This window comes from Hemiscyllium ocellatum, chromosome 7, assembly GCF_020745735.1.
Source record: "Hemiscyllium ocellatum isolate sHemOce1 chromosome 7, sHemOce1.pat.X.cur, whole genome shotgun sequence".
In the NCBI taxonomy this organism is placed as follows: Eukaryota; Metazoa; Chordata; class Chondrichthyes; order Orectolobiformes; family Hemiscylliidae; genus Hemiscyllium; species Hemiscyllium ocellatum.
In genome coordinates, this window is record NC_083407.1 from 41,696,815 (window position 1) to 41,719,296 (window position 22,482).

At 39.8% G+C, this 22,482-nt stretch overlaps 1 protein-coding gene across 1 annotated transcript in view; it reads left to right on the forward strand.

Annotated features, from left to right (window-relative positions):
- LOC132817059 (actin-related protein 3) overlaps positions 1-1,348 on the forward strand; it is a 65,317-nt gene extending 63,969 nt beyond the window's left edge. The window contains exon 12 of the mRNA XM_060827146.1: positions 36-1,348. Coding sequence (XP_060683129.1) covers positions 36-131 — 96 coding nt within the window. The 3' untranslated portion in view covers positions 132-1,348. The remainder of the gene's footprint in view (positions 1-35) is intronic.
- The last annotated feature ends 21,134 nt before the right edge of the window (positions 1,349-22,482 follow it).

Consider the following 22,482-nt stretch of genomic DNA (forward strand, 5'->3'; position numbering starts at 1 on the left):
AAGCTTTAACAGAAGAATATTTTTGTTTCTTACAGCCGGAGTTCTACCAGGTATGCCACACCAAAAAGGATTATGAGGAGATTGGCCCCAGCATTTGTCGCCATAACCCTGTATTTGGAGTCATGTCTTAAGGCTGATTTTGATATTGAGGGCTGAAGGGAGCCTTGCTTTTGGGGCCTGTTATGGCTGAATGACTGGTGTTGCATTATATAAAAAAAAAAATGGCTTGACTTTTAAAAATGGATGACCAAACAGTGCGTGGCTGGCTAATTTAACAATTGAGTGTCTTAAAATGGGCTACATTGAACGAAGCCAAAATATAAACTTTTTTCTTTTATTAAACACTTTGGATTAGTTTGTAAGAACATTCTATAATGGTTTTAGATCAGATTATGCCCTAAGATAATGCATTTGTTGGTGGGAAATCCAAAATGGGATTTGAGAGAACAGGATGTCAGCTCTACCATGCTTGAATTGTACACTTAAACGTGTACAATGCAAGATCTTGTTATATTTCATACTGATTTTTTTATACGTCAGATGGGGAAAATGAGAGAATTAGGTTATCTATTAAGTAAAATAATAAATGACAAGGAAACTAACAATTAGTGAAAGAGTGTGAATGTACTGGTCAGTAGGAGTTGTACACATCAGTTTAGAAAAATAAAATGCAATGAGAAGTGGATTTCTGAGAACTTGAAACAGATATACTTACCCTTTAGTTCATGTTGGAGGCTTCTTTTTACCTTTTGGGTGGTATGTTTTACTGTTAGCACATCTTGCTGCTATGTCTGTATATAATTAAATTACGAACATTTCATCAAGCTCTGCTTGAACAGATTGAAACTTTCTTAGCAGAGGAAGCAACATTCCAGCACTAACTGTTCAAAGGGTTACATTGTGAATTTTCATTTCTTAAAAATTTGGATTTCTTATTTGTGTACAGCAGTGACTAGTGTATCTATGCTCTTTTTTAAAAAAAAGTCTCAAAAGTCTAAACAAAATTGTATCAGCATCTAAAAGGCTGTGAAACAGTTTGTACAAGTCATGTGACTTTGACTTCAGTCCACTCCCAAAAGTATAACAAACTGTTCCTAATATCAAATATGGCTAACTCCGCAAGTGCTTTGGGAACTAAGGAACTATTTCTTATTCGAACTAACAGATGCCTGCTAGTGCTTTCTAAATGCTGAATGCATTTCTTCTGTTTCTTCCTGCAAAAAAAGACTGTTGGACCAGTATTGTAGTTCTAGAGCCTCATTTTGATTTAAACCAAATAATCTAATGATCAAAGTGGTGTATTTAATGCCTTGCACCATTCCAATAAAGGCACAAAATTCTTTTTAAACATTTTGGCTGTGACTGGTTATTTTAGATATGGAAACATTTTCACGCTTGCACTTTTTCAATTAGGCATAATAAAAGAGACCTGTATTTCTTTTTGAATTGAATTAACCACTCATGAAAGTGAACGTTCATTCCCACTTACTAACCTGCCCTTTTTACTTCCTCTTTTGCCTTTCCTCCAGGAGAAACTGCAAATAACATCAGTAGCCAAAGGTAATCTGACAAGTCCTAGTGGAACAAACCTGTTGGCTATTTCCTGAAATAATTAGCCTCAATTTTTATATGCCTTGATCAAAATGTTCAAGGTTCAGTACTGCAAAGAGCCAACCAATACCACCATCTGGTGGTAGTTTAATTGATTAAAAATAGAATATCTGATAATCTCATCTACTTGTGTTTGATTTGATTTTCTTACAGGGTGATGTTTCACCACAGATGTATTGATCATCATTCAAATGCATAATGTGATGTGGTCAGAGTGTAAACATGTAGTTCCACTCAAGTACAATGACCAGCAAGTACAAGGATCTTAAATACACACCTACAGTTGCTGAGCAAGCTACTTATTGTAGTTAATCTTGAACTTTGGAAAACAGTTATTTGTTGATCTCTGCACAGTTTGTTTGGTCAATGAGCCTACAATACTTGGTGTATTTTGGGATGCAGGCACCTGTTTCTTGCCAATGGCCTGACACAACTTATGCTCCTTTCTGTTTAATTGTCAACCTTGCATTGTTCAAATGGATTAGTATTTTAGAGAGAAACCTTTCCAAAATCTCAACTTGGATCAGTGTGGTTGAATCTTAAGTGCCCTCTGAAATGAAATAGCAAGTTGTTCAATTCAGGGCAATTATGAATGGGCAAATAATACTTCTCAGCAGTGGCACCCACATCTAATGAAGGAAAGCAAAACAAAAAATCTTGACCACAACATCCTCATTGTTCCACACAAACTCTATGCTGTTAGTTGTTCTAATATATCACCCTAAACTCTGGTCCATGTTAAAATATTAATACCTACAGTTTACCTTTTCGGATTCTTGTGGTTTTTCTCTAGTTGTGCTTGCACTGCTAATAATGAACGAATTCACCAAGGCTCCTTCGGCAGCATCTTGGAAACTCTGACTGCTCCATCTAGAAGGATATGAGCAACGGATAGATAAGAACACTAGCATCTCCAAGATCTCCAAGCACCTCATCATCCTGATATGGGAACATATTGCAATTACACGCCTGGTGTCTATCTACATCTCTCACAAGAAGGCTGTTCCTTCACTACCAACTCCTCAAAAGTGATTACGGATGAATGTTAAGTTCTGGCTCATCAAAAAAAACCCATACATCTCAAGTTAATTTTTAAAAGTTCAGTTTCTAGCAAACATTAATTTTATCCCTATAGCAACAAAAATGTTTATTGGTGTAACCTCATCTAATGTAGCAAATTTTCCAAGTTGTTTCACAAGCATTATAAAACAAAATTTGATACAAAGCATCATATTGGGTCTGTAGAACAAACATCTGGTTGAAGTGATAAGCATTAAATGGCTTAAAGGAAAAATTCATAGGTGAAGAGAGTATACCAAAGCTTAAAACCCAGGCAACTGAACGTGAACACTTGGTGAAGCAATTGAAATTGTGGTTGTTCAAGAGGCCAGATATCAAGGGATATATATCTTGTTGAAGAGTGGATAAAAATGAAGAATGGGCCTGGGGTAAGTAATGGTGAGGGGTGAGGCCAGAAGGAATTGGAGAACAAGGATGAGAGTTATTAATGTCTATGTTGGTTGTATTCTCAGACATTAAATGAGCATGGGGGTGATGGAACATTGGGGCTTGCAAGTTCAGAGTAGGCAGTGTTTAGGATGATGAGCTCAATTTTACAAAGGACATTACATAGGAAACCATTCCTCTGGGGCTAGTCAAATCCAGAAATAACAAGGACAATGAGTGAAGGCTTCAGATGAGCTAAGCACATTCCTGATGAAGGGTTTATGGCCGAAACATCGATTTTTCTGCTCCGTGGATGCTGCCTGACCTGCTGTCCTCTAGGACCTCAGCCTCGACTTTGATCTCTCGCATCTGCAGTCCTCACTTTCTTCTAGCAGATGAATGAAGACAGGTGTGATGTTGCAAAACTGGAAAAACCTATGTGATTTTGTGAATAAAAGTCAGATGCTCACTTTAGGAGCAAATGTGAGACCAAAGTTGTGAAAAGATTAGCTTAGTCCCAAACTGTTGTCAAGGACAGGAATGCATTTGATCCAGAGAGCTGAATTTAGAGCAGGACTAACGATGATTTATAGTTTTCCATTAAGTAATGGGAAGAAAGTTCTATCTATTCACTACCACACTCCATGACTTCACTATGAATTACCTGACTACTTATTGGTAATGAGCTAGAGCTGGAAATCATCTGTGTTACATGTGAAAACTTAACACTATTTTCAGATTATGTTGCTGAGTGGCAGAGTGGATGACAAATAGGAAAGTACCCATGATGGATCCTTGGGAGGTATTTGAGGTAATGGTGTGGAAACTGGAAGAAAGGTCATTGCCTGACTCGGACCTTCTAGTCTCCAGGTCATTAGTGATCTGACATATGACCTAAGACCTGTGCAAATAGTAATGCATTGATTCCATGAGAATCTTCCTGGAAGTTTACACTTGAAATAGACAAACATCTTGCTCCTTAGAATTTTCCAGCAAAGTTTTCACTCCTGTGCTGAGTCATAGATTTCAGATATTTTTTATTTGTTTACCTACACGGTTACCTAAGAAATGTTAGACAGAAACATCCTAGACTCGGTGTTCTGACTCCTACTAATTATCCTGACCATATCTGCACTACCAGACTCCTTTCTGATCTGGCCTGATGTATCTTCGATCTGATAGTCTCCTCCCCTGATCTCACTGCACATTCCACCAATGATGATCAGATCCCTCCATCTGATGTTTGGACAGAAAAAAGTGTATGCATGGATTTATTTTTGTAATGTTTTGATCAAAGTATTACAAGTTCCACTGATGGAGCTTTACTCACTGCTGTACAATCTGAAATAACAAAAGCTGGGAAAACTCAACAGGTCAGACAATATCCTTGAACACAAATATTTAATCATATTCTGATGAAAGGTTATCTTGTTAACTAAAATGTTAACTCTTATTCTCTCCAGATGTTGCCTGATCTGCTGAGTTTTTTAATTTGCTAGCTACTTTCTGTCTGGTCAGCAAAAGAAACAAGGCTTCCAATCCTGCTGGGAAGATGTGGGCTGACAACAACAATAAAATGGAACCACATACATGCATTCTCACGAGATGACAGCAGAGAGTGGTTTTGGAGGGAGGGCATGATCAACAATGTCAAGGTGACAGACAGATCAAGAGGATGAATTAAGAAAGTTTACCTTTGTCATGGTCTAGTGGAATGTCATTTGTGATTTTGATAAGAACGAAAGCTAGATTGACGAATAACACATAGTTACCATTATAGTTAACACAAATCATTATAGTTTTGTGCTTCATAGTTTGACCTGAACCAAGACTTGTAGACAATGTAATGCATTTTGTTACATGGGGACTAGTTCACCATCAGATCTTTCCCTATTTTGCATACACTGACTCTCATTTTCAATTCCACAGGCAAAAGGCCATCTAAGTCATTTGGCTTAACGGGCTCAAGGCTTCAAGGGTACTTTATGGACAGCAGTAAACACCAAATCTTTTTTTCAAAAAGTAACAAATAGATTTTGATGAGCTGATGTTTGTTTCTGAATTTAATGCAGCAAGCCATGAACATACATTTGAGATAAATAAACTAGAATTTGTAACAATTGACAAAATAAACCAATGAGTGAAACTGGTTGTGAACCCTGAAGTATTTGCGCAGAATTAAGGAGGAAGAAAGAATGAATATAGTTTTGAGTTTTTGGGATTTACTAAGATATTTTATAACTAGTAAAGTTTTTCTAAAGTACTGTCATTATTGCTTCCTGAGCAAATCTTGCAACTGATGTGCAGATAAGATCTTGCACATGGTGATAAGAAGTTTGAAAACATAAGCTTTGCTGTTGGTCTTTGGGGTAAATTTTAGTGAAGACATTGGAGATTACTTTGTATTTTTTTCATTTGGATCTTTTATGCTTACCTGCACAGGCAAATGGGATTTCAGTTTAATGTCTCACCCACAAGATGGCACCTTTTTCAATCTAATATCTGTTCAGTACTGTACTGAATGATTACCTAATTTGTGCTCTAATCCTGAAGTATTACTATAAAGCTATAATACATTACAAATCACAGGTAAAAATGTTTCATTTTTATCATTGAAGCATCATTTTTTTTAAGAGGTTCTAAACAGGAGTTAACTGCTATGAAAATGTTTCTAAACAATGACATTAAGGAACATTTCCTCTACTCAATGCTTTTCTGTTATCATGCAAGCAATTTTGATTTTTCTTTTACAGGTTTAATAGACATTCTCCATACTCTAATACTTATAAACTGGGATATCTTTTGATTTATTTTTGTAATATTTTGATCAAAGTATTACAAGTTCCACTAATGGAGCTTTATTCACTGATGTACAACCTGAAATAAAAACGACAGTTGGGAAAACTCATCAGGTCAGACAATATCCATGAAGAGAAGTATTTAACTGATGTTCTGATGAAAGGTTACTATGTCAACTAAAATGTTAACTCTAATTGTCTCCAGATGTTGGCGATATGCTAAGTTTTCTTTTCTCAGCTGTTTTTGTTCTTAATACAATAATTACCGTGTAGAATTTTGACAATGTAGCTTCAGTTTGAAGTTGCTTGAAGAAAAACCTTTTGCTACAAAATTTATTCTCAAACTCATCAGGACATTTTACAAGGGAACAACATTTTATAAGATATGTAAACAGTGTTATTTGGCATAAGGATTATGTTCAGTAGAAGTCTTGTCTGAGTAAATGCACAAGTTAATAACTGACATTTAATTGCTAATCTTTGTTAACATTTTAACTAGGCAGTTTGACTCTGATTGGTCAAGGCGTTGTCCTGAGTAATTCAGCAAAGTTAAAAGGAAGTAAAACCATCCAAATATTATCCACAAAGTAATTATTGCAGTAAGAGTGGAAAAAAAAACAAACCCACTGAGCTTCTCCAGCACATTTTTAGAATTTCTTCTCATAGTTGTTTCATGGTATGGGGATGATTCCAGATATTTAATACACAATTTGTGAATTAAATTGAAGTATTTTAAACAATTAATGAGCATAATATTGTATGGGTCTGAGTAAGATGGGTTATGGGAAGATTAAAGTGCAACAAAGCCCATCTAAGTATCATAACCATCTTGCTCCATCTTTTATGTTTGGCAAAACTGGCATGGCAACATTCTCACTAGGCTCCAATAAAATGCCAATCGATTGGGGTTTTCACTTGTTAAAAGTTTGGTTAATGCCATTATTTACCTCATTAATATTCAGCTTTATCTCTCACCAAACATGCTAAACAAACTGGAAATTGGAATGACTCAACAAGGAATCCAGAGCAAGTACCTGGTGGATTGAGTTCACCACTTGCTCTGAACAACCTCCCTGCTAAAGCAGGGCACCCTCATCTCAGGGCCCACTTCATGAGCACAGGCTACACCCATTCCACTTCAAGAGGTGCTGGATGTGCCAACCTCTAAGAACCCTCATGAGACATCTCTCATCCACATCTCATGCTGCCACAGCAACAATCATTCTGATGCTGCCATTTCACATTTTCACTTTGCATTCAGGGTCACACTCCCAACTCATTGACTGGGCCAAGCTGCATCTCCAAACTGTTCAATTTGCTCTCATAGTGCTCGTGCAGTTTCAGCCTATCTGGATGCTCACAGCATTTCTACCTTGCTTTGCATTTTCTTGGCTCTTTGCACGTTGCGCTCTCTCAACTAGAGTTAACAGGCTCGCATATTTTGAGTTTGCCATTTAGTGCAGACAGAAAGCCAAGAAGCTTTATGCCTTTGTCTGCAGTCCTCAGTCAAGTTAAGGAGGATAGCTTCTGTTCAGGGATTCCTCGCACAGCATGTCAGGAGCAGCCTCGAATATCAGTCCAGACCCTGCTTACAGTAGTCAGAGTCAGGATTCTCTCTTTATAAAAATGAGTGAGGATCTGTATTCTATGCTACATGCTATACATCTTGACTTCTTGTCCCCTACTGTGGGTTGTTTTCTCTCATGGAATGAGACAGAGGCAAGACAAAAATGGGTGGCACAGCTATTACTGTTGGTTTAAGTGATGATTTGTCTCACAAGCAAGTGAGTAGGCGGTATCGATGATGTAAGGTTTACAATATCGGATAGTTGGAAATGAATGGGGAAGATGTTGCAGGCAATATGAGAATAGTAGAGCATGAGTCTTGGTGGGAGGTAGCAGGACTAGAGTGAGAGTGAGATAATCAGAGAGAGGATAGGGGCACAAATGCTGGTAGACTGTTGGTTCGGCTTCCTACACTGTTACATGTTCTTCTAGAAGCCTGAGACTGCTATATCCCGGGTAGCAAGCTCAGACCAGGCTTACGTGGTCTGATAATGCGGCCTCCATTGCTGTTCCTGTGGAAAGAGGAAGTCCCATCAGTGTACCATCCTGCACAACAGTTCATCCAGAACCCTGCCCATAAAACAGGCTGCCAATTTTCACCATCTGCTCCACACTGGACAAACGTCAGGATGCGTTAGAGGGCAGCTTCACAGTGACAGTGCTTGTGTGAGTGCACAACAATCTTGTAAATTTGGTACAGGCACAGGGCTATAGCTCTCATTTTCATTTATTCATTCATGGGATATGGATATCTCTGGCTCACCATTTATATAGTTTATCATTATCCTTGAGAATGTAGTGGTGAACTGCCTTCTTAAACTATGTGCTGTCCACATGCTGACCCACAATGTCGTTACGGAGTGAATGGCAGGATTTCAATCCACCAACAGTGAAGGAATGGCAATACATTTCCAAGTCAGGATGGTAAATGGCGAGCAGTGGAACTTGAAGGTGCTGGTGTTCCCATGTATCTGCTTTCCTTATTCTTCTAGATGTAAGTGGCCATAGGTTTGGAAAGTGCTGTCTAAGGATCTTTGGAATATTTCTGCAATGTTTCTTGTGGATAGTGCACACTGCTGCTAATGAGCATCAGTGGTGAAGGGAGTGGATGCTTGTGGATGTGCTGCCAACTAAGCAAGCTGATTTAACCTGGATGGTGTTGAACATTTTGAGTGTGGCTGGAGCTGCATCCATCCAGGCAAGTGGGGAGTATTCCATTACATTCCTGACTTGTTCCTTGTAGACGATGAACAGGTTTTGGTGACTCAGGAAGTGAGTTACTTGCTGCAGTATTCCTAGTCTCTCACCTGCTCTTGTAGCCATTGTGTTTACGTGGTGAGTCTGGTTGAGTTTCTTGTGAAAACTAACCTCCAGAATGTTGACAGTGGGGCATTGAGTGATGGTAACACCAATGAATGTCAAGGGACAGTGCTGGATTGTGTCTTATTGGAGAAGGTCCATCGGCTGGCATTTGGGTGGCAAATGTTACTTGCCACTTGTCAGCCCAAACCTGAATATTGGTCAGAATTTGTATTTGAACATGGACTGCTTCAGTATCTGTGGAGTTGCGAATGGTGCTAAACAGTGTGCAATCGTCAGTAAACATCCCCGCTTCTGACCTTATTTTGGAGGGAAAGTCATTGGTGAAGCAGCTGAAGATGGTTGGGTCTATGACATTACCTTGAGGAACTCCTGCAGAGATGTCCTGGAGCTGGCTGTCCTAAATTGCCTATAGTGTTCAGGGAATGTGTAGGCTAGATGCATTAGTCAGGAGATAATGTAGAATATTAGGGTACGGGAGTGGGTCTGGATGGGATACTCTTTGGAGGGTTGGTGTGGACTTGTTGGGCCAACTGGCCAGTTTCCACACTGTAGGGATTCTATGATTCTGTGATTTTTGTATACAAGACATACTTGGGCAATTTTCCATGTTGCTGGGTAGATGCCAGTGTTGTAACTGTACTGGAAGAGCATGACTATGGGAGTGGAAGTTCTGGACTGTGGTCAGGGCCCATAGCCTTTGCAGTATCCAGTGCCTCCACCCATTTCTTGATATCAGATGGAATGAATTGTATTGGCTGAAGACTGGTATCTGTAACACTGGTGATCACCGGAGGAGGTTGCTGCACATGCTTCAGCCTTATATTTTGCACTGATGTGTTAGACTTTTCCATCAGTCAGGATGGGGATACTTGTGAAGTCTTCTCCTCTGATGAGTTGTTTAATTGTCCATTCTCAATTGGATGTAGCAAGACTACAGAACTTCGATATGATCCATTGATTGTGGATCGCTTTATTCTGTCTATCATTTCTTGGCATGCAAGTAGTGTTGTTTGGTAGTTTCATCAGGTTGGCCCTTCATTTTCAGGTATGCAAGTTGCTCCTGACATGGCTGACTGCATTCTCCATTTAAACAGAATTGATCCCCTGACTGATGATTTTGGTCTACTGGGGAAAATGCTGGGCCATCAGGTTTCAGATTGTACTGGAGTGTAATTCTGCTGGTATTGATGACCCATAGCACCTCATGAATGTCCTGTCTTGAGTTGTTAGATCTACCATTCAATCATATTTGATTTGCTCCTCATCCCCATTTTCCTGCCTTCTCCCCATAACCTTTCAATCCATTGTCAATTAAAAATCTGTGTAATTCCTCCTTAAATTTACTCACTGTCCCAGCATCCACCATGCGTTGGGGTAACAAATTCCACAGATTCACAACCCTTTGGGAGAAGTTGTTTCTCCTCGACTCTATTTTAAATTTGCTACCGCTTATCCTAAGACTATGACCTCTTGTCTGAGAATGCCCTATAAGAAGAAGCATCCACTCTGTGGCTGTCTTATCCACACCTTTTATCATCTTCAATACCTCAACTCGATCTCTCCTCATTCTTCTAAATTCCAGAGAATGTAGGCCGAACTATTCATTCTGTCTTCATGCGACAAACTCTTCATCTCTGGGATCAATCTAGTGAACCTCCTCTGAACTCATTTAACACAGTGATAATGCCACACAACACGATATAGGTTATTCTCCATGTGACAGTGGGATTTTGGCTCCACAAGGATAGTGCGGTGATCACTCTTACTGATACTGTCATGGACAGGGGAGGGGACAAACTGGATGTTTAAGAAGAAAATTGAAGGGAAAGTTAGAACAAAGGAAGTCAAGAAAGACAACTGTATCAATGAGGCAGAAAACTCAAAAAGGGATCATGCTGTAAGGCTGAGTGAAATAGGAGTTGATGGGAAGGGTGAGGGCAGTAACAAATTAAAAATACTATACATGAATGCACGAAGCATTAGAAATAAGATGGATGAGCTTGAGGCTCTTTTGGAAATTGGCAGATACAATATTGTGGGGATAACTGAGACGTGGCTTCAAGTGGACAGGGAATGAATATTCAAGGCTACAAGTGTTACAGTAAGGACAGACTGACGGGCAGAGGGGGTGGGGTGGCCTTGTTGGTAAGGGATGACATTCAGTCCCTTGCACGGGGGGACCTATAATCGGGGATGTAGAGTCAGTGCGGATAGAGCTGAGAAATTCTAAGGGTAAAAAGACCCTCTTGGGAGTTATCTACAGGCCCCCAAACAGTAGTCTGGATGTCAGATGTAAGTTGAATCAGGAGCTGAAATTGGCCTGTTGCGAAGATGTTACTACAGTTGTTATGGGGGATTTCAACATGCAGGTAGACTGGCAGAATCAGGATGGTATTGCACCCTAAGAAAGAAATTGTGTGGAGTACCTCCAAGATGGATTCTTAGAACAGCTGGTGCTGGAGCCTACCAGGGCGAAGGCAATTCTGGATCTGGTATTGTGCAATTTATCAGGGACCTCGAAGTGAAGGAGCCATTGGGAAGTAGTGACCATAATACAATAAGCTTCAATCTCCAATTTGAGAGGGAGAGGGTATAATCTGAAGTGACAATATTTCTGTTGGATAAAGGGAACTATGGAGCTATGAGGGAGGAATTGACCAAAGTTCAATGGTGCAATACCTTAGCAGGTATGACAGTGGAGGAACAATGGCGGATATTCTGTGTATAATGCAGAAGATGCAGGATCAGTTCATTCCAAAAAGGAAGAACGATCCTAAGAGGAGACATGGGTGGCTGTGGCTGACGCGGGAAGTTAAGAAACATATAAAGTTAAAAGAGAAAAAGTATAACATAGCAAAGATAAGTGGGAAAACAGAGGACTGGGAAGCTTTTAAAGAGCAACAGAGGATTACTAAGAAGGAAATACTCAGAGAAAAAATGAGGTACAAAGGTAAACTGGCCAAAAATATAAAGGAGGATAATAAAAGCTTTTTTAGGTATGTGAAAGGCAAAAAAAATGGTTAAGACTAAAATTGGGCCCTTGAAGACAGAAACAGGGGAATATATTACGGGGAACAAAGAAATGGCAGAAGAATTAAATGGGTACTTCAGATCTGTGCTCACTGGGGAAGACACAAGCAATCTCCCTGAGGTAACAGTGGCTGTAGGACCTGAACTTAAGGGAATTTATGTTTGCCAGGAATTGGTGTTGGAAAGACTGTTAGGTCTGAAGGTTGATACATCCTGGGGGCCTGATGGTCTACATCCCAGGGTACTGAAGGAGGTGGCTCGAGAAATCGTGGATGCATTGGTGATTATTTTCCAGAGTTCGATAGATTCAGAATCAGTTCCTGCGGATTGGAGGGTGGTTAATGTTGTACCACTTTTTAAGAAAGGTGGGAGAGAGAAAGCAGGAAATTATAGACCAGTTAGTCTGACCTCAGTGATGGGAAAGATGCTGGAGTCTATTATAAAGGATGAAATTACGACACATCTGGACAGTAGTAACAGGATAGATCAGAGTCAGCATGGATTTATGAAGGGGAAATCATGCTTGACTAATCTTCTGGATTTTTTTGAAGATGTAACTCCTGAAGATAGACGAGGGAGATCCAGTAGATGTAGTATACCTGGACTTTCAGAAAGCTTTTGATAAAGTCCCACATAGGAGGTTAGTGAGCAAAATTAGGGTGCATGGTATTGGGGGAAAAGTACTAACTTGGATTGAAAGTTGGTTGGCTGACAGGAAACAAAGGGTAGTGATAAACGGCTCCATTTCGGAATGGCAGGCAATGACCAGTGGGGTACCACAGGGATCCGTGCTGGGACTGCAGCTTTTTACAATATATGTTAATGATATAGAAGATGGTATTAGTAATAACATTAGCAAATTTACTGATGATACTAAGCTGGTTGGCAGAGTGAAATGTGAGGAGGATGTTAGGAGATTATAGGATGACCTGGACAGGTTAGGTGAGTAGTCAGATGCATGGCAGATGCAGTTTAATGTGGATAAGTGAATGGTTATCCACTTTGGTGGAAAGAACAGGAAGGCAGATTACTATGTAAATGGAATCAATTTAGGTAAACGTGTAGTACAAAGAGATCTGGGTGTTCTTGTACACCAGTCAATGAAGGTAAGCATGCAGGTACAGCGGGTAGTGAAGAAGGCTAATAGCATGCTGGCCTTCATAACAAGAGGGATTGAGTATAGAAGCAAAGAAGTTCTTCTGCAGCTGTACAGGGCCCTGGTGAGACCACACCTGGAGTACTATGTGCAGTTCTGGTCTCCAAATTTGAGGAAAGACATTCTGGCTATTGAGGGAGTGCAGCGTAGTTCACGAGGTCAATTCCTGGAATGGCGGGACTACCTTACGCTGAAAGACTGGAGCGACTGGACTTGTATACCCTTGAGTTTAGAAGACTGAGAGGGGATCTGATTGAGACATGTAAGATTATGAAAGGATTGGACACTCTGGCAGCAGGAAACATGTTTCCGCTGATGGATGAGTGCCGAACCAGAGAACACAGCTTAAAAATATGGGGTAGACCATTTAGGACAGAGATGAGGAGAAACTTCTTCACCCAGAGAGTGGTAGCTGTGTGGAATGCTCTGCTCCACAGGCTGTGGAGGCCCAGTCTCTGGATTCATTTAAGAAAGAGTTGGATAGAGCTCTCAAGGATAGTGGAATAAAGGGTTATGGAGATAAGGTAGGAACAGGATACTGATTAAGGATGATCAGCCATGATCATATTGAATGGTGGTGCAGGCTCGAAGGGCAGAATGGCCTATTCCTGCACCTATTGTCTATTGTCTGCAGCAGGTGGATTGGTAAGGATGAGGTCAAGTATGTTTTCCCTTTTATTGGTTCTCTCATCACTTGCTGCAGATCCAATCTGGCAGCTATGTCCTTTTAGAACCAAACTACTCACCAGTAGTGCTGCTGACGAGCCATCAGAAAGTGGATTTTGAAATCCCTCAACCACAGTGCATTTTATGTCCTTCTGCTCTCATTGGTGTTCAACATGGTAGAGCAGATAGGGCATATTCAGGAATGGTGATAGTGCTGTCTGGAACTTTGTCTGTAAGGTATGATTGTATGTTAATATCAGGCTGTTGCTTGACTAATATGTGAGACAGCTCTCCAAATTTTAGAAATAGTCCCCAGACGATAGTAAGACTAACTTTGTAGCTGCCATTATCTTTTCTAGTACTTCAGTCGTGGTCCATCCAACTACATATTTGTTTGTTACAACTTTATAGCGATTAATACAAATGGATAGTTTGCTAGGCCATTTCAGCGTAGACAGGCAGGAGGCTGGAAGAACACAGCAAGCCAAGCAACATCAGGAGGTGGAGAAGTCAACATTTCAGGTGTAATCTTGATGCAGCCTGGCTTGCTGTGTTCTTCCAGCCTCCTGCCTGTCTACTTTGGATTCCAGCATCTGCAGTTTTTTTTGTCTCTAACCAAGGCATTTTAGAGGGTAGTGAGAGTCAACCACTTTGTTGTGGGTCCAGAGTCACATGTAGGCCAGACCAGTTTAGTGAACCACATGGGTTTTCCTGACAAATGACAATGGTTTAATGGTTATCAGTAAATTCTTAATTCCAGATAATTTTTATTGAATTCAAATTCTACAATCTGCTGTGTGTGTGTGGGAGGGGTCAAACCCAGGTCTCTAGACCATTAGCTGAGTTTCTGGATTAATATCAAGAGTGTGGTGCTTGGAAAAAGCACAGCAGGTCAGGCAGCATCCGAGGAGCAGGAAAATTGACATTTCGGGGAAAAGCCCTTCATCAGGAATGAGGCTGGGAATAATCTAACGATTACACCACTGGGCCATCGCCTTCACTATTTGCCAGTGATTTCCAGGATATCCATTGAGTGGCGAGTTGTGGGAATGGCACATGGTGAAATGGGTCAAAAATCAGACATGAAGGACACTGCAGGCATTGGGTAGTTAATTAATGAGTTTGGTAAGACATAGCACATGGCCTCATAGTGTGTAACCTTCCAAAAAAAAATTCAACATAATTCAGACTTAGTCAAAAAAGTAAGATTCAGCTCAACGAATGTAATTGAATTTAAAAGTGACCCTCCCTTCCAAATTTGACTATTGAGTTTGTGAACAATTTTAGAGTTTGTGAACAATCTCCAGCGTCTGCAGTCCTCACTTTCTCCTAACAATTTTAGAGTTGCCCATTAGATGATGCTGTTGCACAGAACCTGCTACTTGTTTCTAAATAAGATACATTGTGCCTATGTGTCTCATTTCCCCTTACAACACAAACATAAAAATAACAATGAAAATGAAGTTCCTAATTATATACAATAACATGTTTATATCTTGACTTCAAAAGCATGTCAGCCCCGCAAGGGATATTCATTTCTGTTTTCAGTTATATCAAAAGTACAGTGCAGAAGGGGGAATGAAAAGATGGATCCATGCCTCAATGTTTGCCACATTGTAAAATTGTTTAGTCATTTTGCAACATATTTTGTCACTGCAGGAGAGCTTAAGGAATAGATTAAGTATTTGACATTCATTGAGACATCTGTGGAGAGAGAAATCAATTTTTGATGTATAACACTCTAAGTGTATGTTCTCAAACAGTGTTTCTCACTTCCTCCCCACCTTTGGGCAATGAAAAGAATCCTCCATTGCCTTCAGAAATTAAAATATTTCAGTTGACATTTTTCTGTTGATGCTGCAATGACATTTTGAATGTTCCCAAAAATTTAGATTAGTCTGCTGAGTTATTTAACGAAACTTGGAAAGTAACTTCCTCATATCTTAGTTTTCAGAACAATGTAATACATTTACCTTTCTTAATGCACAGTATCAGTAACTATACTACAGCCTCACAATTCAATACACTGAAAATGGCCTCCTTTTCTACTTCAAAAGCACATTCCTGTGGATACTAGAAATCAGTGATAAAAACAGAAAATGTGGGTAATACTTCAGATCATGCAGTATCAGTGAAGCGTAAAACAAAGTTAATACTTCATATTTCTGACTTTTCAATTTCTGTCTTCTCTCATGATGTAATTCTGATTTAATAATGCTTCAGAAAATTCTAAATGATGTTAGATGCAGGAGACTATCAGTGCAGTGTATTAATATGGATTTTTACAGGCAAGTCAAATATATGATGTTATTGATAGAAAAGGAAAACAAATATTTCCACAGGATGAGTTTAATTTCAATAAAACTTTTGTTTGGATGTATAAAACTGTCTCTCTACTTGTCACTACTGTTTTCTCATGGTTTTATTAACTGAATTTATTGTTTTGTTTTGTTAAGCCATGATACATTGTTGGAAGTGTCATTGTTAGAGCTATAACTATTGGTATTTATATCACCTATCTTTGAGTAGTGAAAGTGAAAATTGTCATAGTCTGAGAGGACTAAAATCCACAGTCAATACAGGCAGGTGAGTAATGGTAAGTTTAGTTTCAGGGTTATCATGCTTGAGGCAAAGGGGCAAGGGTGAGAAGGTGGGGCTTTCATGGTGAACCTAAACAGAAATTGAAACCGTGCAGTTAGAGTCATTCTGCATTTCAGACCAGCTGTCCAGCCAATTCATGAGAATGATCTATTAATCAAACTCATCAGGGATTGATTAACTTCAGTGGTTAGCTTATTTACAGCAGTACAACACATTATAAATTGTGAAGCAGACATTACAATGTGTGTGTGCGCATGCAATACAAAAATATACATGCCAAGCAGTGAAATACTTTCAGCATAAGTTACTATACGTGTCCTTTGCATTTAGCAGCTTTCAGGGTTCTTTTTGCTGTGTGCATACAATGTTGTGACTTTACCTGGCAGTTAGTGTGCTTGGGTTTGCAACATGTGCGTGAGAGCATGTACAACAGCAAACGTGATTGCCTATTTAAATTTAGAGAAGAAAGTAGTTCGTAATTATTAAACAAAATTTATGCTAAAATTCAATTTTTTTCTTAAAGTTTGCCATAAAAACGTTTTCTTTTAATGGCAGGTTAGTAGTGGTTTAAACAAAAGCAGACAGCAAAGTATCAATGAAATAGTGGTGCCAGGTGTCTGTCAAATATCCACTGAATGTTAAGTAGGTGTAATGTTATTTAGTACTAATTAGAATTAGCCTCAGTATTGGCATTAAAAACAAATGCAGCTTGTCATTCAGTTTCCAATTCCTCACTGATCAGTCTTTATCCCTCCAGGAAAAAGACAATGTTGTCGAGGGGAATACTGACGTACAGGCTATGAGACTAGACAGGTTTGAGGTTCATAAGGAGAAGGTGTTAGCAATTCTGCGAAATGAGAAAATAGCTAAATACTCTGGGCTGGATGGGATTTATCATAGGATTATTTGGGAAGCTAGGGAAGTGATTGCAGTGCCTTTAGTTTTGATCTTTGCGTTGTCATCGTTAACAGGAATATTGCCAGAAGACTGGAGGATTGCAAATGTTGTCCCCTTGTTTAAAAAGGGAAGTAGACACTGGTAAATATAGACCAGTGAGCCTTACTACTGTTGTGGGCAAAGTTTTGGAAAGTATTAAGAGTTAGGATTTAAAATCATCTAGAAAGAAGTAATTTGATTATGGATGGTCAACAGTTTTAGAAAGGGTAGGTTATGCCTCACAAAACATTTTGCTTTCTTTGAGAAGGTGACCAAAAGGTGGATGTGGGTAAAGCAGTTGATGTGGTGTATATTGACTTCAGTAAGGTGTTTGATGAGGCTCTCCATGGTAGGCTATTGCAGAAGATACATGGGATTGAGGGTGATTTAGCAGTTTGAATCAGAAATTGGCTTGCTGTAAGAAGATAGAAGGTGGTGATTGATGGGAAATGTTCATCCCGGAGTTCAGTTAGTAGTGGTGTACGGCATGGATCTGTTTTGGGGCCAGTGCTGTTTGGCATTTTTATAAATGACCTGGATGAGGGTGTAGAAGGATGGGTTAGCAAATTTGAGGATGACACTAAAGTTGGTGGAGTTGTGGACAGTGCGGAAGGATGCTGCAGGTTACAGAGGGACATAGATAAGCTGCAGAGCTGGGCTGAGAGGTGGCAAATGGAGTTTACTGCAGAAAAGTGTGAGGTGATTCACTTTGAAAGGAGTAACAGGAATACAGAGTATTGGGCTAATGGTAAGATTCTTGGTAGTATGGATGAGCAGAGAGCTCTCAGTATTCACGTACATAGATCCCTGAAAGTTGCAACCCAATTTGATAGGTTTGTTCAGCAGGCTTATGGTGTTAGTGGGTTTTGGGAAAATTTGCAGCTCAGGTTGAGGTTTTGGATGTAGGTTTGCTCACTGAGCTAAAAGATTCATTTCCAGACATTTTGTTACCTTACTAGGTAACATCATCAGTGGACCTCGTGTGAAGCAATGCTGAAAATTCCTGCTTTCTATTAAATGTTTGGGTTTCTTTGGGTTGGTGATGTCATTTCCTGTGGTGAAGTGACTTCCTGTTCCTTTTCTCAGGGGATGGTAGATGGGGTCTAACTCAATGTGTTTATTGCTAGAGTTCTGGTTGGAATGCCATGCTTCTAGGAATTCTCATGCATATCTTTGTTTGGCTCGTCCTAGGATGGATGTATTGTCCCAGTCAAATTGGTGTCCTTCCTCATCCGTATGTGAGATACCAGTGAGAGAGACCCTGAAAGTTGCAACCCAATTTGATGAGATTGTTCAGCATCTACCACCCCCTGAGAAAAGGAACACCACAGGAAATAACATCACCACAGGAAATGATATCACCAACCCAAAGAAACACAAACACATAAATAGAAAGCAGGAATTTTCAACATTGCTCCACATGAGGTTTACTGAAGATGTTACCTGGTAAGGTAACAAAATCTCTGGAAATGAACCCTTCAGCTCAGTGAGCAAACCCTCATCCAAGGCTTATGGTGTGTTAGATTTTATTGGTAGAAGGATTGAGTTTTGAAGTCATGAGCTCATGTTGCAGCTGTACAAAACTCTGGTGCGGCCACATTTGGAGTATTGTGTATAGTTCTGGTCGTTGCATTATAGGAAGGAGGTAGAAGCATTTGAAAGAGTGCAGAGGAGATTTACCAGAATGTTGCCTGGTATGGAGGGAAGGTCTTATATGGAAAGACTGAGGAACTTGAGGCTGTTTTCATTAGAGAGAAGAAGGTTAAGAGGTGACTTAATAGAGACGTATAAGATGATCAGAGGATTGGAGAGGGTAGACAGTGAGAGCCTTTTTCCTCAGATGGTGGTGGCTAGTACGAGGGGACATAGCTTTAAATTGAGGGGTGATAGATATAGGTCAGATGTCAGAGGCAGGTTCTTTACTCAGAGCAGTAAGAGTGTGGAATGCTCTGTCTGCAACCGTAGTGGATTCACCAACATTAAGGGTATTTAAATGGTCATTGGATAAACATATGGATGATAATGGAATAGTGTAGGTTCGATGGGCTTTAGATTGGTTTCACAGCCCGGCACAACATTAAGGCCCAAAGGGCCTATACTGCACTCTAATGTTCTATGTTCTAGTCGCTATGGTACATCTATAATTACTGACGGACTTAATCAAGGCCTAACCTCCATCTTTAATTGCCTTGTCCCAAGTAAAATCTTTATTCTCTCATATTCAATGATTCCCCTTGCCACTAAGAACATTGTGTTGTCTTAAGTCCAAGGCACATTGATGCGGTTTGTGGTCTTATATAATTTAGTCTATATGACATATAGCACAGACAGTCCAGTCTTCTTGAGTCAGATATATATGTACAACACTATTTACAAGGCTGTGATGTCACAAGTTTATACACATGGTTTGTGTTCCATGCTTACTGATGTTGCTATTCATTATACACATAACTAACTAACGATACTGTCTGTGTTACACAGATGAGCTGCCTGAAAATATGGCAGGTACCTTTATTAGAACATCACATCATGAAGTCATGTAATTGCCTTAAAGGAACAGTGCACACATGGTAAGACATTTATGTCATAATGCAACACCTCTGTTATATTCTCCTACCCCTGTTATACTCTCGTCCACTATATTTTATTAAGCAGAACATACAAAAGTTTGGAAAAATGTACCAACAGATTCAAAAACAGTTCTTCCCTGCAGTTATCAGACTTTGGAATGGATCTTTGTTATATATGAGAATTGATCTTTCTTTGCACCTTCTCTGTAGCTGTAATATTATATTCTGCATTCTGTCCTATTATCCTGATGTACTTATGTAAGGTATGATTTGTCTGGATAGCATGCAAGACAATAACTTTCACTATGTCTCAGTACATGTGACAAAAATAAATCAAATCATTGTTTAGGTATGTTCAAGCTGCAAATTACTCTGTCTTTTTCTGTGAGTTCTTTCATGCCTGGTTGGGTGATCTTCTGTATTGGTGCCATCTCTACATTCCTTTTGGCATATTGATTGTTGTGAGTTTGCTGCAGATAATCCATAAAACATTCTGAACCAAATTTCACATGGTTTGATTGGCTACAGGAAGTTTTTAATAGGGTGTCCTTTTATCATTATTACTGACCACCCTGATGTCATTTGACCTGAGACAGTTTCCCATAAATGATTTGCTTGGACATTCTGTAGCCTTCAATTCAGGAGACATGGACTGTTCATCATTGTGCTGGCCCAATGGAGCTACACTACAGAAAATTCCACAATGAAGGAACTTGCCCTCCCAGAATCACAATCATTGGACAGCCAATTTAATGTTTGCAGCAAGACAATTAGCAGAAAAATGTAGACAGACCTCATACCAGATGTGTCCTCAGACAGGCCCATGAACTAAGAAGTCGAGTAAGCTCCATTGTGGTCCTCCAGTAATTAGTGTGTTTCATTCAAAATCAGATCGCAGCAGAGTTCTATGTTTTGAACAAGACAAAAAATTTATTACACAACTATTGCTTAGGCTAGTTCAGTAAAAAATGTTATAGTGCTTGGCTAAAGTATAGAACAAAGATTTAAAGTAGGTAAGAATAAAATATACTAATAAAGATGAAAGTAAAATCAGTCACTGAGATAATTGCAGGGCTGGTACATGCTTGAAGGTTTTCTTTCTGAAATGAAGGACAAGAATGTGTTATAGTTCACCAACTGTTTGATCTCTTTAATCTTGCAATGCCGAACAAAACCACTTAAGATATCCCTGCAGCCATCAACAGTAACATTAAGCAGTAATGAAAGCTTCACTGGACATGAAATGTTAACTCTATTTTTCTCTCTATGGATGAAGCAGGATCCGTTGAGTTTCTCCAGCACTTTCGAATTTTTTGCTTCAGATTTCTGGCATCCGCAGTTATTTACTTTCTCTTAACCATTAACATTAAGTTCCAGTCAGGGAAGCTGTTCAATCTCTCCGATGTTGTGATTGTGATTCCAATAAAACACCGAAACAGTGATTAAAGAGATTCTGAATGGTGCAGAACTCTGAGTCTGCCAAAGATATAATGAGATGGTTTAGGTTGCGGCGTCTCAGGTAACCAAAAGAAAGAATCAAGCTCATAAGTAAAATAGTGATTTTATTAAGTAGTTCATCATTAAGCAACATTGTAAATGTGATGCCTACAGAGCTTTGGCAAAAGTACTTGGCATTCTATGTCAGCCGTACACTGCCTCCTCCCTCACAATGATATTAAAACGTGAATATTGTGATTCGAATGAATAAGGATCTGCATTCATACTTACAGATTAATTTTATTTGAAAATGAAGAATTTATAATTTGATTGTACATTTTCAGTGTTATACTCTTTTCATATGTGATATACCAGAAGAACTGCATGTAATACTGTGTAATATATTTCATTTGATGCAATACTACATCTTCCTGCAACAGTTAGTAATAATTTTAAAGTACAGTTCACACAATCAATAATTATCGTGACTGAGTAGACTAGATTAAATTCACTGTTTAATATTATTCAGTGGGTGGCATGTGTATGGCATGAGTTGCCAGAGGAAGTGGTGGAGGCTAGTACAATTGCAACATTTAAAAGGCCTCTGGATGGGTATATGAATAGAAAGGGTTTGGAGGGATATGGGCCGGGTGCCCACCCCTCACCTTTTCCTCCGCTACATCGATGACTGTATCGGCGGTGACTCGTGCTCCCACGAGGAGGTTGAACAGTTCATCCACTTTACCAACACCTTCCACCCCGACCTCAAATTTACTTGGACCGTCTCAGACTCCTCCCTCCCCTTCCTAGGCCTCTCCATTTCTATCTCAGGTGACCGAATCAACACAGACATTTACTATAAACTGACCGACTCCCACAGCTACCTAGACTACACCTCCTCCCACCCTGTCCCCTGTAAACATGCTATCCCATATTCCCAATTCCTTTGTCTCCACCGCATCTGCTCCCAGGAGGACTAGTTCCAATACCGAACAACCCAGATGACCTCCTTCTTCAAAGACCGTAATTTCCCCCCAGATGTGATCGATGATGCTCTCCACCGCATCTCCTCCACTTCCCGCTCCTTCGCCCTTGAACCCCGCCCCTCTAATCGCCACCAGGACAGAACCCCACTGGTCCTCACCTACCACCCCACCAACCTCCATATACATCATATCATCTGTCGTCATTTCCGCCACCTCTAAAAGGACCCCACCGCCAGGGATATATTTCCCTCCCTCTCCCCTATCACCGTTCCGAAAAGACCACTCCCTCCGTGACTCCCTCGTCAGGTCCACACCCCCCAACAACCCAACCTCCACTCCCGGCACCTTCCCCTGCA